This window comes from Balearica regulorum, chromosome 1 (assembly GCF_011004875.1).
Source record: "Balearica regulorum gibbericeps isolate bBalReg1 chromosome 1, bBalReg1.pri, whole genome shotgun sequence".
Taxonomy (NCBI): domain Eukaryota; kingdom Metazoa; phylum Chordata; class Aves; order Gruiformes; family Gruidae; genus Balearica; species Balearica regulorum.
Genome location: NC_046184.1, coordinates 146,924,781 through 146,943,208, shown reverse-complemented (window position 1 = coordinate 146,943,208; position 18,428 = coordinate 146,924,781). Strand labels below are relative to the sequence as shown.

At 43.3% G+C, this 18,428-nt stretch overlaps 1 protein-coding gene across 1 annotated transcript in view; it reads left to right on the top strand.

Moving 5' to 3' along the window:
- Positions 1 to 18,428, top strand: part of AFF3 (ALF transcription elongation factor 3) — a 330,669-nt gene that overhangs the window by 279,271 nt on the left and 32,970 nt on the right. Inside the window, exons 10-12 of the mRNA XM_075738011.1 lie at positions 2,708 to 2,873; positions 10,629 to 11,684; positions 14,062 to 14,186. Of these exons, the coding sequence (XP_075594126.1) occupies positions 2,708 to 2,873; positions 10,629 to 11,684; positions 14,062 to 14,186 (1,347 nt within the window). The remainder of the gene's footprint in view (positions 1 to 2,707; positions 2,874 to 10,628; positions 11,685 to 14,061; positions 14,187 to 18,428) is intronic.

Below are 18,428 nucleotides of genomic sequence, written 5' to 3'. Positions count from 1 at the left end.
AGCTTATAAGCTGTTTCTGTTTCACGGACCTCTGTCCCTTAATGCTGTTATACAAATGGCTGCCTGAAAATCTTGTATTTACTACACCTACCTGGCTAGACAAAGAGACATCATGAATAACAACAAAAATAGCAGAGGGCAAGTTTTTAAAGGCACTCATTGTAATTGGTACATTTATTGCCTGTGCATGATGATAGACCTCTTGCTTCCCAAGAATCGGCGGGCACTTCTGCAAACCTGCTTGTAGCACCGAGCTGCCCTGCTGGAGGATGAGCTTTTTCTGTTGCCTCTCCATACCACCTGATGGTTACAAGGATGGAAATAAAGGTCAAAAATATAAATGGATGTCAGCTCCTCCCTCTCCTGTTTTTGTTTTGGGTTTTGGTTTTTTTAACTTGCTTTAATTACTAAGGTGAGATCGCAGGTGATGTTTTCTGCACTCCCTGGCTGCGCTGGGCCTCAAAGGGTGCAGAAAACTCTCCAACAGCGGCACGATTCCCCAAGCAACCAGTAACTCTCTGGAGCAAGAAAGCCATGGGCAGCTGTGCCGCTCCCTAGCAAAAAGGCAAGGGGAGCACTATAGTATAAGGGCGATGTGGTGGAAGTACTGGCTTGTGCAAGACAGGTGGTCCAGTGGGGAAAGGTTGGCATGTGTTAGGGGAGACGGGGATAGGGCCAGGAATTGCGTGGCTGTGGGGAATCGTGGAGTTGAAACTGCATCTCTGGTGGCCTGGGGTCTTTTCAAAGCCCCAGAAATCGCCTGTCATATATGGCTCATGTCAGGTGTCAGGTACTCATTTTCCAGAATGAAATGCACAGTTAGCAGGTAAAGACAATTCATTAGGTGCAACATAGCAGAACTATGATTAATTATTAGATATTATTTCTCACAAAATGCATCTCCAAGATCACATTGCATTAGCCACAATATTGGACTGATGGAGCATAAACAAGGGTAATGATAAACACCGGTGAATGTAGTTGGGAAGAGATGGTTATTAGGGTACCAGTGTGTTTCATGTGGGGTTTATTTAACAGTCTCATTAATGATCTGGAAAAGGAAGTGAATAACCATTTAATTAAGTTTGCATTTGATACTAAATTAGAAGTTGCTGCAGACACCTCCGAGGGCAGAGAAATAAATCAAAAGGAGCTAGAAGCATGTGCAGTAAAGAAGAAAATGAGATTTGGTATGAAGAAAAAAAGCAAGCTAATCTCTCTGGAAGCAAATAATCTAAAATGTAGCTATCAGTGGAGGAATTCTGGAGAAAGCAGTGTTGAAAGAGATGTAGGAGTGTTAATGGACTATATATTCCATCACAGCTTGGGTATATGTTTACAGAAGCAACGCATCAAGGAGCAGGAAGGTAATAGCCCTTCATTGTAGGGCTCTAGTGAGAACCCATCTATAATGCTGCACTCTGTTTTGGGCATCCTGTTATCAGAGAGATATAGACAAATTGGAATGAGATCAGAAAAGAGCCATAAAAATGATCCCATATCCCTGGAGATAATGACTTATGAAGAAACATCAGAAGAAGTAAATGTGTAAGGCCTTGTCTGAAAGATGACTGAAGCAGAGCAGGAAAACAGTCTGCAAATATGTGAAAGCAAAAAAGGGAGGAGGATAATTCATCATAGCAACTATTAGTAATAGGATGAAATAATAAGTAACAACAATAAATTTTAAAAGGGCAACTTCAGGTTGAATGTAGGGAGAAATTTCTGACAGTGGAATTTGGGTTAGTTTGCAGAGAAGTTTCCCAGGGGTAAAAGTAAAAGCTGCATTCAAGTCATTTAAAACCAAATTGGACAACTCACTAGAAAATGCACCCTGCTATAGGGAACAATCTTCCATTGCCTGGGGAATAAGCTGGATGACTTAATAGGACATTTCACACTCAAGTCTTTATGACTGTGATATTTTTAATATGCATGGTCAACTATTTCAGGAAAGTATACATTTCTTCTGCTGTCAGGCCTGATAATACAAACACTTGCATGCAAACATAACTTTTAAGAAGGCAAGTAGCTCTGCTGACAGCACTGCACTGCTGACGTGCAAAAACGCAAGCCTGAGCTCTTCAAGTTTTTGCAGGATCAGAGTCTTAGATCTTGCAGTTGTCAATATCAAAATGGTGTGTATATACAGGTAACCACATCATTTACCGGTATGTGAAGAAGTGTGCAGAACAAAAGATGGGGGTCGAAAGCTTCACTGATGATGCATTATTATTGTTATTATTATTGCTATTGCTACTGCTACTTAGAAATGACTGGTACTGTGGAATTCAGCTTTGTTTCTTAACTGTTCACCTTTTTCATCTCCTGCTTTCACCTCTGTGCAGAGTGTTCATTTCTATACTCTGTTTTTTAACATTTGGTATTTTTTTGGTATCCTAAAATGTCCGTTGAATGAAAAAAGAGACAGGCTGAAATGAAAACTTGACCCTCCCTCAGATGAAGAAGAGATGGTTGCCAGGCTGTGGATTTAAATGGATATGAGGGTAACCCCATATTTTCCCCTCAATTACAATAACGTAACGTTGAACTCACTTCACCATTCATTAGCAGGGGAGACAAGCTCACAGGCATTCAGATAGGTATGTTCCCTAAACCACCATGGTTTTTACATGTGGGTTTTTTGTGTTCTTGTTTTCTTTTCTTCCCTCCTCCCTCCCGGATGGGCTGTGTGTGGGGCTGGCAGCCTGGTGGTGCCGCAGTCCAACGCCCGAGCCTCGGGAGTCTCCAGCAAGGGGTCGAGCAGCAGCAGCTCCAGTGAATCCGAGAGCAGCTCAGAGTCTGACTCAGAGAGCGAAAGCAGCTCCAGCGAGAGTGACGGCAGCAAGCCCTCGCATTACTCCAGCCCAGAGGTAAGGGCTTCTGCTCTCTTTGATTTAGGGCGGCAATCCATTATTACACCCACTCAGACCTTTTTCCAGCCAAGCCGACACAAGGAGGCTGTGGGGAGATGCACAAAAAAACTGGAAGAGAAAGGCCCAGAGATCCTCCTTCAGGCGTGCTGTGAAATGCAAATGGCAGGGGATCCTGGGGCAGATTAAAGCATTTGAAACAAAAATGATGAAAGAAATAACCCTGTGATATTTTCCTCAAATTGGAGATGAGTGGAGCGCCTTGCAAGGCTCACAGCTTGCTTGAAGTTTTATGCAACTCTGCCTCCATAGCAATGGCTTGCTTAGTGCGTAAGTCCTGATGTGGGCTCCCAGCACTGCAAGGGAACTCTACACAGGGAAGCTATTACAAAATCAGTTTGAGGGTGGATTTTTAAAGCAAAACAGTTGTTTTTCACTCACACACTTCCCTCGCCTCACTCTCTAAGTGAATTATTCTCTGCTACTGCTACCTTTGTATGATTTATTTTAATCCACTTCCTAATGGACTAAACTGAATTACTCATGGTGCAAAACATTAAGCCCAAACTTGTCATCTGGAAAGCTAGTACTGAAAATTTCCACAAGTAGACAAGCCCTACCCAAATTACAATTAAGCTGCCAGTGCTACGCCACCTTGTACTGTCACCTCTGCAGAGGCTCAACAGACACAACAAGGCTGCTTTCTCTCCTCTGCTTTTCTACCAGGATTGACATTTTTACACGTTTTAGTCAATACACACCTTTAGAATAAAACCATGAACTCCACAGCCACATCACACACATTAATGTATGTAAAAATATTCAAAAATCTAGCGGCAAGATTGTAAATACACTTGAAATACAGTCAGTGTATTTTCCTACTCCACATAAAGCAACCAATCACCGGACTCCTCCCCCCAAAACTATGCCTCACCTATTCTCTCACCCTGAAAAATTATACTGAATAACCAGCAAGCCTTTCCTCATCTTTTGCTCAGTTATTTGGGGCCATGTTTCCTGTCAGACAAAATGCAGCACGCACAGAAACATCCTTAATATATTTTTCTCAGGTTTTGTCACTTTTGTTCCTTATTTAACACTTATCTTCCTTTCTGTCTTTCCTTCACTGTACTTTCAGATCCATTTCCAGTTAATTTTCCTCTCACTTTGTCCCTTTTCTAAATCTCTCTCTCTGGTTCTCTTGCCTTTCGTCCTTATTGTCTTGCTTCCAATCTCTCTTCTGTGTTGCCCTCTCTGCACTACCCCAAGTCTTAGTTCCCATTCTGAGCTCTCTCATCCAACACATTTGGACCTTGTTCCCTCTCTACCTAGTTCCCCACTGGAATTAGTGCTGAGATCTCGCGCTTGCTCCCTGCAGGATCTCAGAAGGTGGAAGAAAAGGGATAAAGAGAAGAAAGAGAAGGAACCGTTGTTGAGGAGAAAGAAATACAAGATAAAAGGAGGACAAGCATAGTACCCAGGAAGGGAGGAGTGTTTACTATCTAGGCAGATACCCATGCTGCTTGGACCTGAGAGCAGCAGTTCCTCAGGGAATGCGGGAAGTTAATTAACTGAGGCAGGTCATGGATTTCATAAAGTCGAGCAGGGGACTGAGAGTCATGGAAACGTGGACGAAGTGCCTTCTCTTCAGCATTTTATACATACCCTCTTGAGATCTGTGGAACTACTTTTGTACAGAGCCTGAGTTATCAGTGATCGTTGTCACGAAACAGCTGCACTGCTCCAACAGATTGCTTGTCTCTTTGCATTATATTTGTGTGGTTTGCCTTCTAGGACATGCGGTATGAAACATGCTTATACAAAAATGTAAAGGACTTAAAAATGTGATGGCTGTAGGTATGATAGGTCATACCTTGATGCAATATGGGGGAGGCCACACATGGATAGGGTCAGGGTGTCCCAGGAAAGTAGGATACCCAAGAGCCAGTGCTTTCCCAGGCCCATCATATGACTGATGGCACCAGTTCAAAACATGCTTTGGTGATGTCTCTGACTGGAAGTCCTGTCTGCTTTGCATTAATGCTTTAACTTATATTTATGCACCCAGCGAAGCCATCTTTCTAAAGTATATGCCATGTTCTTACCTAGTAAAAGGAGAGAGACAGGTCATTGGAAGCTCTTTAAAAGGAGACCCTGTCCACCTAAATTTAAGTAGTGGACTCAATTCCAGTCCTAGTCTTAAAATGAATTTCATCTAGTGGATAAGATAGAAAAAGCAATTACATTTTTGCTTTTGCTTTAGGATAAATCGATAAATTCAGGTACAATGAACTTGAGTACTCCAGCACAATGCTGGACAGGAAATCCGTATTTCCACATTGGGAGGAACTGAATGTGGAAATCTGCAGACCATTATGAGGCCTTCATTCTTTTCTTTTCTTTTTTTTTTTTTTTTTTCCATAATCTGAAATACTATATACTCAAAGATTCTTATTTCTAGGACAGTGTGTCTTCTGCATTTGAGGTTATATGGAAATTCAATTGCTGTTTCATTTCTTCTATATTTTTTCCTCATCTCATTTTGAGATCTTTGAGTTGTTCTCAGGTGTCTAAATGCGGTTGCCTAGAGTGTAAAAGCAGCTCATTGTAAAGCATACATATAAAATAGATTAGATGAATTGCCCCCTAAAAGTGTCTGTTTCTTTCCATTGACTATTTAGAGCCTGTAGTGACTAGCTCAGCTGTCTACACTTTATGTCTGCAGTAAACTAAGAATAATGGCTGAGCTAGAACAGGAGACAACATTCAGACTGGTTTCAGTGATGTGGACAAATTAAGGTGCCTCAGACATTAATGTGAGTAGTTACAGTTTTGTGGACTGCCAAACCTGAAATTATGAACAAGAGACTGAGGCTTCTATCTCCTGTTTCTTTGCTGAAGTCATGAATTCTTTGCATGACCTTAATTAACGTCATAAATGAGGATGCTGGAAAACAATGACGTCTTGTCCTTGCAATTATTTCAGATGGTAGCAAAAAAAATTGGGTGTCAGGTCCATAGAAAGAGCTACATTTCAAAGGCTAAGAATTTGGTTTGTTTGTTCTTTGTTCCATTGAATTAACCTGCAGACCTTTAATAAGGCTGAATCAGGTTAGACAACCAGGAATTCCCGCTATGCAAGGAGGACTAGAGGGAGGGATGAGCAGGAAGGAAGTGAAGAGGCCATTGCATGTGACAAAGCGTCAGTAGCTAGTCAACAGTAACCGGGCCAAGAGAGGTGTGCTGTCCTGGGCCCCACCAGCCCCACACACCAGATGCAGCGTCCTTTACAGCTTCTGTTGCTGAGACTAGTTCACAACCATTAAAGTTTTTTCCTCTTTTTCAAAGATTCACATATACTTTTTGTCCATACTTATTCCATCATCACAGGATATACTCTTTCATTTCAAGTCCCCAGGTTGTGACTGACCAGGTCAAAGCTGAAGTAATTTGTAGGGTTATGCTCTTCCCCACTCTCCTCTCTCATCAGCAGAGAGCCACCTCCTGAGCACTGTGTATCAAGTAAGTCCTTCAAGTGCCTGGACATCACTACCAGTGGCTGAGGAGCCACTGCCTGTGAATCCCTGCTGTTCCCTCAGGTGCTGTGTGGCACTGGCTCTCTTCTCTTTAGCTTGGAAAATAGGAAGAATGTGTGTATCTAACAGACTAGCTAACTGGTGAGCGTGCTCATGTCACCTCACCAACCTTTCTTCACTGACAGATTTCATTAGGGAGACAGGGAAAGAAGAGTTGCAGTTTTAGGGCTGCAGGGTGGTGGGGTATATTTTCCATATCTGTCTTCCAAAAAGTGTTTGCTTCCCATGTTAAGTAGAGCCATGAGTCAATTTCCTGACTCGTACGCTCAGAAGAAAAGGACATTTTCTAGACCAACTGTAGACACTACCTTTACCTTTGCAAATAGGATTCATGAGCTTTAGCTGTCTGTGGACTACTTTTGACAGAGACTACAAACTAAACTCTCCCTTCCTTCCAGAAAAGTCTTTGTGGCAGGAGCCACCTCTTGCAGTATATGTGCACCATGCCTAACACATAGGAATCCCCAGCTCTGCTTTGATAAAGTGCTAGCAGCGGTACTAATAGAAGTACCAATAAAGTCATTGTCATGGTAGTAGTCGTCGTAGTCGTCATCATCGTCATCATCACCTATGCCTTAAATACAATCAAAAGGCACCTCATTTGTATGGGGATTGCCCTGAACCAAATCTTTGATAGCAGGACAGCACAAGCAAGTTATTATAAGGGTAAATTAGTGTGTGGATTGACAATAGGTTGAATTGTGCAGGGATGGCTGATAGCTCAGTCCTACCCCACAGTCAGCTAAGAACATGCACGTATTATAGGCTATCTAATCTCTCAATGAAAGTGGTGTCATGCTTCAAGTTTACCATGGCATTAGCTACACCTTAGGTCCCTCTTTGTAATAACAAGCATAGAGTGACCCTGTTACAGTGTTTAACAGCCCTTCACTCCAGAAAGTATTTTTGAATAACGTTTTAACAAAGGTTTCCTTTGGATACATGCCACTTGCGCCTCTGGTTGTACATGTAGCCTTGGAGAGATCTGAGATATATAGACTGTGTGGGAGTCATCTCACCTAAATTTGGACCCTTGTACTGTAGATACCTACATCTGCTCATCACCTCAGCCTCCCATTTACAGTCGGTGGAGTGGAATAGACGTTTTTAGGGCTCAGCTCATCTGGCCTATTTCAGATGTCTATTTCAAGAGGGAACGTTTCACACCCTAGAAGAGTAGTCCACTGAAGGAACTCGTTGACTAGCTTAGATATAGGTGTCTATGTTGTACAGATGAATCCACCCACAATTTTTAAGGAAGCGTATCTCATCCTTCTGTTCTCAATGAAGTCTGGCACATGTGTACATCTGTGGTGCATTGGTCTCTGGAACTATCTTTGTCTAGTAGAGTTTCCTGGTTTGGGTTTTCATGCCAAACCCATACTTCATTGCAAGTCAGCTTCACCACAGACTGTTATTCCTATTGTTGCTGCCAATCAAGACACCACCAGCTTTACCCCAATTAAAAACTGCCCAGTTCTCTTCAAGGCCTTGAGGGCAGCATGTTGCCATGACACAAAAAAATAAGGAACAGAGATCATTCTGCTACCTGATCACTCTGGATATATATTCATATATATTTCCATCCTTATGTGCTGCTGAAAATGTCCCACTTCGACCAGTCCAACTTTTCTTCCACAGAATGGTATCTGACTTGCTCAGGGGGTGGTGTAGACTGGAGAATTAGGGATTTTCTTTTTCTCCCACAAATAATTGCAGTTAGGTGTGTAAAGTAGATTGTGAAAAACTTTCAAGTGAATTTTCTGAATCCCTTTTTTTGTTAGGCCTGCTCTTCATTCTTGGCTGCCATGATTTTGTTGTCTTGCAAGGTACCTTGTGTTTTTAGTGGATTTTAAAGTACAGTTCTTTTCAGTTAGAGCAATCAATTGAATAAATTACTTCCAAAAGTGAATTGGCACCCCTCATGTACACTGACAATCTCAAATATTCTAAAACTGTATCAGGGTTCAAAAATAATGAGAAAAGTTTAAAAATTCTGATTTTTAAATTTTGGATTCTTTTAATTTACCTTATGGGCTGCAGGGTTTTTACTTTTAGCAGATGCATCTTAAAGGGTTTTTTTTAACAGACACATCTTCAGGGTTTTTTTCAGCAGCCACAAGAATTTGAATTTTTATTTAAATAAACCCCAGATGTACATCTAAGCCCATGATTCTGAGAGCTGAGGCTTTAAGAAAAAATGAGTGTCCTGAAACTCCTGACAAATTAGTAAAGCTGGCAACATTGTTGATCCTTTTTATTGGACTTCATAGTTGGCTTATAGATTCGTGGGACTGTAGCTACTCTCCCTAAATAGCAGACATATCACTCTAGGAAAGTACCGTGTTGCCAAGTTATGACACTGTAGCAGTTAATCACTGTTTTCTGATGGTTTACTGTTATATCTTGAAATCCATATTTTGTGAACCACTGTTTTCAAGAATTACAAGGTACATAAAAAGACAGAACGGGATGTAACAGAAAAGCTGGAAGTTTTTTTGAACTTTCAAGCTGTCCACTCTCTGCCCTATACTTGTGGGCAGAGGTATATTTTCCCCCATGTGCTTCTGATGTATGTCCTTTTCTTAAATACATCTGAACAATGGAAAGACTTGCAAGTGTAGTGAACCTTTTATTATATATATAGTAAATTCAGTATGTGCATAATGAATGTCACCAAACAAATCTATCTGTATTTTCAGCAGCAATCAAAAAAAATGCTATTTATTTTAGAGTTAAGAGTTGTAAAAATACATCTTCATCCAAGAGAAATGCTGCCCAAGCGTTTTCAAGATTTACTGCTCAGGAAAATATTTCCTCATGTAAGATATTAGGGAGTATGCTTAAGAAAAAAAAAACTTAAAGCAATCCAGCAAACTTCCCATAGGTATTAAATAGCTTGATAATGAGTAAATTAGGTGTTTTTGCGAGAAGGAATATTTGTATCATATGAATTCCAGTGTCTAACTTTTTTGCTTCTTTTAGGAGCCTTTGCTCCCTGTAGAGTGAACACAAGCCTCAGTGAGTGATTCTGGAAACTCCCTTGGCTGTGCAGGAAACCAGTGTTGCTCTCAGGCACCTCCTTTAAATAAAGAGTTAAATAAGAGACTCAAAAGTTAGAGACTGTGGATATTCTCTCTTGAGCGAACTTTCTTCCAGAGCATTGATCACGTTAGACTCATGACATGCTTTTTGATTATTCATATGCAATAGCCTAATGGATCAAATTTTGGTTCCAGTTAAGGAAATTGGGGGACTTTTCACATTGGCTTCTGCGGGGTTAGGTTATGGCTGGTCATCTACTCCAGCATTTATTTATTTTGGATTTTTTTGCCTTTCCTCTTCATTTTATTACATTCAAATTGCTGATTGCAAGAAGCACCAGAAAACACTTGCACATTATTCTGAAATAACATTGTCTGAGCTGTGGTTACATTTGAAATCATAATTATCCCACTTCTTCACTGTCCAAACACAATTATATTTTAGATGCCCTCTTATAACTTGATCGTGTTGTGACAGGAATGAAGAGGAAAAACTAACAACAGCCGCACAATACTCACAAAATGAGCACTTGACAATACCACCACACAACAAATGTTTGTGGGATCTCACAGGATTGTAACATCAATACCAGGCAGATTACATGAACTGCCTGGTTAGCCCTCCAGCTCCCCACTGCATGCCTCTTTGTATGCTTTTTAAATACTTTGTATTTATTGTGATGGCACAGAACAAAATATACATATCCCTAGCTTCCCTGCTATCTCTCCTCCCTTAGCCTCAGCTGTACCCCTGCCTTGTTTTCCTCCCTTCCTATCACCTTTATATTTTCTTTTATTTGGAAACTTGGGAGTGTTTCCCAGTAAAGCGGATGCCAGTAGCGCTGCATGGATCATCCTTAGAAATGATGAATCACGAAAGACATCCTCCCTCCCAACCTCATTCAGAAACCAAAAATATCCCCGCTTGCATGGCATGGCCCACACCTTCCATCCCACTGTGCAGGACCTGGGCCAGGGGGTTGCCACGGCTTGGGGGTGGCTCTTTGATCTGCAGTACCAGGAGGGACCCAGCATTTCGGCGTCCCTGAGGGAGCCCCGGGGTGATGGCAGCAGGGGCTCGGCACTAAGCTCGTTGCCATCTGTTTCCCTTTCAGCCTGAGCCACCCTCATCCAACAAGTGGCAGCTGGACAAGTGGCTGAATAAAGTCACCCCGCACAAAGCTCCCATCCTGACCCACCATGATGGCCCAGCTCTGGATGCCCATCCCTACTATGGCCGTGTGAAGGCAGAACGACAGGAAAGCGAGAAGACCCCAGGTGCCGGCCCAGTTGAGCACCGCAGCGGGGAGGGTCGCACCACCGCCGCTGCCACCACTGCCACCATCGGGGACGGACCACGGCCCAGGACCGCCAACAAAGCACCGGGCAGCAAGGGCAGCCGGCAAAAGTCACCCCCTGCTGCCGACGGCGGACCTCCGAGGCGGGCAGCAGGGAAGAAGGCACCGCGGCGGGCCGACAGGACCTCTGCCGGGGACGGTCCCCACTGCCACAGGGTGGAAGAGCCCCCCGGGAGCCACAGCTTTCCAGAAAGCACTGCTGGCGAGGCACCGAGGGCCCGGCCTGGTGGTGGCAGCAGCAGCGGTGGTGGCTGCAGAGCAGGGCACCGCCGGGAGCCCCGCTCGGCTGCAGCTGGAGAAAAACGTCGGGCTCGGGGGCCGAGCAAAACGGCGCCCAAATCCAAGGAGTTCATTGAGACTGAGTCTTCATCCTCGTCATCCTCCTCTGACTCGGGTTCTGAGTCGGAGCGGGAGGAGCGCCTGCTGCCTAAGGCGGCGGCAGCGGCCGGGGTCGAGCCGCACGCCAAGGACACGGGGACCGGCACCGCCAGCAAACCCCACGGCGGCTGCAGTGCCTTTGGCTCCATTAATGCCAGGACTAGTAGTGAAATAGCAAAGGAGCTGGAGGACCAGTTTTACACCCTGGTTCCTTTCGGTAGGAATGAGCTCCTGTCTCCTCTGAAAGACAGTGATGAGGTAAAGTCGCTCTGGGTCAACATTGACTTGGCTCTTTTGTCCAGGATTCCAGACCGTTTGCCTGAAGAACCACTGGCCATGAGCGCCGGAGCAAACCAGGCGGCCAGCCTCCCGCAGGGTAGTAGTGCTGACCCCCCCGCAGAGAAGGGTTTACCGAAATCTAGAAGGAAACGCAAGGTGAGCTTCAGGGGGACCGATCGGGATGGGTTGAGGGGCCTCCAGCACGTGGAAGGCAAGCATCGCTTGTGCCTGCGTCCAGTGCTCAGTGGCAGTGTCTTCTCTGGGCTGGCACTTCAGAGCTGGGCTTTGTCCCCGCTCGCTGCATAGGAACTGGCCAAGCCCCAGGGGAGATGCCATCTGAGGGTGATGACACTGCCAGCCGTGAGGGATGACAGCCCCTTGAAGACAGCATTCACTGCTGGCACATGGCTTTCCACACCTTGGCAAAGACACTGCCTTTTAGTAGGATAGTTTTCTTTTCTGAGGCTTCTCTCAAAACCTGAGGGTTTGAAGGTGATGCTTGTGTCAGCAAAGGGAATAGAAATGGCTATCTTGTAAGCGTGTGCACGGTATCACTCTGTGTATGGAGAAGGGAGAGGCAGCATCCTTTTGCCCCTCAGATTGTCAACAGGAGGCAAGCCTTTCAGTCCCAGCAGGGAGCCCAGGTTTCATGGGGGATGCACTCGCAGAGACCTGGGACCTGCCTGGCTCTGCAACCTGCCTCCCTCGCACCACTGCAGCCCCCTTTTACCTTGGGGCTCTCAAACAGCTGTAAGAAATGGAAGTGTAGTCTATTTGTCCCAATATGACCCCAAAAGTCAGTCTGAACTGGTATCGTCATCGGCCCAATTTCTGGACAGTTTTACTGTGCAGTCATCTGTTGCCCTCTGAGCTACTGTACCTCTTCAGATTGATCTGTATATTTTTGGGGACTGTTTATCTAAAACAGTTTTTCTTAGTTTTATCTCTTTTCATTTTTTCATTCTTTTTTTAGCATCTGAAAGGTGGCAACCCTGTTCTGGCCACTGGTAGAGCCGTAACAGAGAGCCTTGATAAGCTTTGAGATGTGTTTGTCTGCATTTTCTTTAGGAAGTAGCATGGAAGTAATTGCACAGTGCAAAATGATGGGAAACAGGTCAAGAAAGTGTGGCAAAAGCAAAATATTTATGTTTTAGGCCATAGGAGATGCCAGTGTGATAGTGCCAGGCTGTATACCCGGAAGAAAACAGAAGAACATGATAGAAGAGTAAAATAAATGCAGTCATTCTGGAAATACTTAATCTGACTTTCTGTGGCACATTCTATGATTCTATGATTCTATATTATCTTTTACTCTTCTGTCTTAAAGCACTGCTGCTGGTGGTGGTTTTAGTGATATAATAAAGACAAGGCATTCCTGGAGTACCAAATTGCCCCTCAGCCTGGAATAAGACCCTCAATGGGACAGGTGCTATGCAAACTCCCAATATGTGACCCCCTTCCCAAAAGACTTTATGAATAAGACTAATAAGAATGGATTATCAGACATAACTGCAAAATTAGAAACAGGTCCTTATCACTTCCACATCTGTCATGATCTCAAGAAGATGGGCAAAGTAGAGACAGAGGAGGATAGTTAAGCACTGAGGTGTGAGAAGATCTTCGCTCCTGTGGAGTGTAAGCTACAACCTTCACCCCGTAGCAGCAGCCACAGTGGCAGTGGATAACACACAAAATGTTGCTGTCATGCAGCAAGGCAATAAATATGGCAGATTCAACAGATCACAAGTAAAACTCTGCCAGCACTGGAAACTGGGAAAGTGTTAGAAGTGGAAAAGGATGTGGACATTGCAAGAGACTTGGGAGCCGATGATAGAACCTAAGGAACATTATGTGAAATTAAATAGTAGCAGGAAACGTTGGCGATGTTCATACTAGTAGGCCAGATAGGGCCAGGGTACAGCCCCAAGTGGCGGCACACAGTCACTCGCTTTGTTTAACTGTTAACATGTTTCGGCCTGGGTCAACTCCAGTTCTTCCAGCCAGTGTCTGGCCCTCACTCAGGACCAGACTAAGGTCCCCTCCCAAAAGGCAATCTGAATGCAGCATACCCTGGTTTGAAGGAGGAGAAAGATGAGTGCACGTGTGCGAGCTGTGCCATGCCAGTTGGCCTCAGGTCCAGTTGCTGATCTGTTGTATTTACTAGTATAGGCATAGTCACTGATGCCAAGAAAAGAGAGGGAGAAACAAAAAAGGTATGAGGTTGAGGATTAGGCAAGTGAAAAACCCACATGAGATGGGCAAAGAGGGCAATATAAAGAAAAATATCCTCAGGTGCAGGTGGGGAAGTGGTTGAAACAATTCGAGTTTTATATTCTACTCCTTTGTTTATACACTGCCTCTTTAGATACTAGCTTTTAAAGACATGGACCAATTGTCTCTGATCCGTGTTAGGTATATGCTCAAAGAAAGTGTCATCATTAATACCAAAATGCCAAAAAAATACCAGCCCCTGACTTGTTGAAATACTTTTGGATCCAAAACCTACAAGATTATTATTTTTCTCTTCATTCAGTGTGAGAATGAGGAAGAGTGCAGAGACATCAAGAAGACTCACTTGGAGCGAGAGAGTTCTTCACGATTAGCTGCCTCTGCCCACAGCATCACAACAGCAAATCACTGCAATATGAATGAAAATAGGTAAGCATTTTCCTTCTTATTTACCACTGAATCATACAACTAGTTGCAGTTTAATGCAGCATGTTATTTTTTCCTTTAATAGGATTTATTTTTTAATTATCCCATTTTATGTTGAAAAATTACCCATTGCATTCTCCTTTATTCTGGTTTAATGAACAAGTTAGAAGCTCCTGACACATTTATATACTTGCATTTTTGTCCTATTGCACAAGGAAGTTGTGAGTTCAAGTGTGAGGCTCATGGAATGAGTACTTCTAGCTAAAGCACTGCGATCGTCCAAGACATATTCCCAAACACTGTATTGTAGGTACCAATTCACACAGGCAACCATCTGATAGCCTCTTCTTTCCTTACAGTGTTACGAGTTTCAAACTTTTAAATATGTAAATACAATTATCTATAAACTCTATGGAAAAGATTGAGAAAAATATTCATAACAACTCCTTCAACACTCAGTTCCAGAATATATTTGAGATCCAATATTTTTGAGATTACAAGCAATGTATTCTGTGGAATTAGTGGGTGTTTTAGAACAAGGAACTCAGACTTTTTATAAAAACAATGAGATTTTCAAAGGATGCAAGGCATGAAACGAATGATGAATATTTAGCATTTGCTGGCATGGTTTATGCACATAGATCCCTATCAATGTCAAATCAATCATACTGAGTTTCTCTGGAGACTCCCAGCAGTCAAACTTAGACATGCATCTTTTCAGAGTTCAGCTGCACGCTGCTTAGTACATGCTGGTCATCAGTATTTTAAAAAAAATTAGTAATTTTCTGGTAGTATCAGGGTATCTCTTGGGGTGAAACTGCTAAAATTAGAGAATAGTTGTATTTATTGTAGTAGGCTTGTCTGTTGTACTCATCACTGATGAGTTTGAGCAATTCTTGTCATTAACACTGGAAAAGATATATGGAGAAAACTAATATATATAGTCCTTATTCAAAAATATGCATTCAATTTCTTTGTCCTGACACGTCACATATGTTTCATAAAGTGAAAACAATACACAGAACAGTTTGTTTTATTGTGGGTGATTGCATGCAGGCATGCTGTTCCTGTTACCACAGTGTCATATGTTTTACGTCGCATTCATTTTCACAGAATAGCATGGCTGTCATAGCTTGCTATGTCACAAGGTTAATTCTGTGCTTCCTGGAAGCAGGACAATAATTTGTGTTTTGCTTAACATTATATTCAGCACACCTGGTAGCAACTGTACATTAGAGAAACAAAGAAGGTCTTAAATGTATATTTGCCTCCTAATTATTCTCTGCTTCCAACATGTTTCCATGGTTTATGCTACTGTAAGACATGATATCAAATGCTAATATTCCTGGAGCTGAGGATGGGCTACTGAGGCTGTAGCTAAACTAGCAACGCAGGTATCAGGACCTCCTGTCCCTTTTGCAACCAGTGGCTGCTCATGCTGGCACATCCCCCCTCCAGTTATGACACCATAGGTGCCTGTGAGGGTCTCCTGTAAATTCATTCAAGAAAAACTTGTCTGAAACCAGAACTCTTTCCTTTTTTTTTCTTTTCTTTTTTTCTTTTTTCTTTTTTCTTCTTTTTTCTTTTTTTCTTTTTCTTTTTTTTTCCTTTTTCTTTTTTTTTCCTTTTTTTCTTTTTTTTTTTTTTTTTTTTTTGGTGGGGTTGTTATTATTCAGCTCCCAGCAGAGCCACGCAGAGATTTTGTCAGCACAACTGAGGGCTAATAGCAAAGAGAGGAGCAAAAACACTTTCAGCCATGAGCATTTTCTACTGTGAAATTACAGTCTGAGGTGCAGACTGAGCAAGGCTCTGTTTGACAAGAAAGGTTGCAGCATCAAAAAATGTCAAAACCCCAAATATCTTGCATTTACAGTGGGTGCCACAATCTGCCCACTCCCAGCAGACCAGAGCTCCCTGCAGGTTGGTCTGCACAGCTTCTCTGTGTGATTGTGCTGCTGCAGTTTGCTCACAATACACTTAGGTGGGCCCTACGCAATGTGCCAAAGGCCATGTAGAAGGTCTACAGCACAACTAGAAATTACAGCTACTCCTCACAAGCTCTGGACCAAGCTTTTGAGGCTTGGGTACACTTCCAAAGAGCTATGGCTTCTCTTGGATGTGTTAGGCCTGCGCTTAGGCAGTGATGTATAAACATGGCTAGTCAAGGCATGGGTTTATCACAGAATCACAGAACCACAGAACAGTAGGGGTTGGAAGGGACCTCTGGAGATCATCTAGTCCAACCCCCCTGCTAAAGCATGATCACCCAGAGCAGGTTGCACAGGATCACACCCAGGCAGGTTTTATATATCTCCAGAGAAGGAGACTCCACAACCTCTCTGGGCAGCCTGTTCCAGTGCTCTGTCACCCTCACAGTGAAGAAGTTTTTCCTCATATTCAGGTGAAACACATATTCCTGTGTTCCATTTTGTGCCCATTGCCCCTTGTCCTGTCACTGGGCACCACTGAAAAGAGTCTGGCCCCATGGTCTTGACACCTGCCCTTTAGATATTTTTAAGCACTGATCAGATCCCCTCTCAGTCTTCTCCAGGCTAAACAGCCCCAGCTCCCTCAGCCTTTCCTCATAAGAGAGATGCTCCAGTCCCCTCATCATCTTTGTAGCCCTCCGCTGGACTCTCTCCAGTAGTTCTCTGTCCTTCTTGAACTGGGGAGCCCAGAACTGGACACAGGACTCCAGATGTGGCCTCACCAGGGCAGAGTAGAGGGGGAGGACAACCTCCCTCAACCTGCTGGCCATGCTCTTCTTAATGCACCCCAGGATGCCATTGGTCTTCTTGGCCACAAGGGCACACTGCTGGTTCATGCTTAACTTGTTGTTCACCAGGACTCCCAGGTCCTTCTGTGCAGAGCTGCTTCCCAGCAGGTCAACCCCTAACCTGTACTGGTGCCTGGGGTTATCCCTCCCTAGGTGCAGGTCCCTACACTTGCCTTTGTTGAATTTCACATGGTTTCTCTCTGCCCAACTCTCCAGCCTGCCCAGGTCTTGCTGAACGGCAGCGCAGCCTTCTGGTGTATCAGCCATTCATCCTAGTTTTGTATCATCAGCAAACTTGCTGTGAGGGTACACTCTGTCCCCTCATCCAGGTCATTGATAAATATGTTGAACAAGACTGGACCCAGCACTGACCCCTGGGGCACACCACTAGCTACAGGCCTCCAACTAGACTCTGTGCCACTTATCACAACCTTCTGAGCCCTGCCATTCAGCCAGTTCTCAGCCCACCTCACTGTCCACTCATCTCACCCACACTTCCTAAGCTTGCCTATGAGAATGTTATGGGGAGGCTGTGCCAAAAGCCTTACTGAAGTCAAGGTAGACTTTGGAAAGAGGAAAAGAAATGACAACATCAGCCCGTACATTCAAAATAGTGCTAAAGATCTTGTTTTTCTTAGGGGACAAGAAGGGCACAGCTGTCCATGTTACAGACCCTGATTCTTGCTTTCATAAACAGCGTTGATGATTAAAGCAAAACAGTTCATGTTGTGTTTTAAAGGTATTACACTGTGGGGAACAGGAAAGGTTCTGAATGATTCATGGCTTCTTTCACAGCTAGTTTTTAAAGACTTGCCAGATAAATGGACAAATGTATGATAAGAACACATTTAATTAGTTCTGTTCCCTGAAATGATGTGCAGAAATAAAGTATAGTTTGTACCATATTCTTTTTTGTGATTCCATTAAGTGTATACTGTCTGATACAGTAACTATAAAGAAGTGAGAATTGTCCATAAAAAGTAATAGGCTGAATAAAGGGGAATGTGACAGGGACAGGTATTGTGTTAAAATTGTCTGTCTGACCTTAATCACAGTTTTAGTCTTAATGCAAACTGTCTCCTTAAAAAAACTTTTACTTCATGTGTGTTGTTTTAAGATTTTCAGCTACATATTTTCTTGAAATTAGTGCATCTGAAGTTTATTTCTGGGCATATTTTTACAGTCTGTTTGACTTCTCCTTATCCAAAGCTTCCCCCAAATAAAAGAAAGCTGAAAATACCGTCTGTGTTACAGCTTTCTTCTTCAGAAGAAGGAGCGGCTCACATTTCTCTACGTCTACTGCTTGCATATGTTTCCTTTTGTCTGCAGTAGCAGCCTATCTTTCTTTGTCTTCAAAATCTGTATTGGATTAGTATAAACAGTGCTACCAAAGGCTGGGCATTGAGCACAAAGACAACCCAGTCATCTTTAAACACATTTCCTGGTTTAGTTCACATATGGTTTTATTG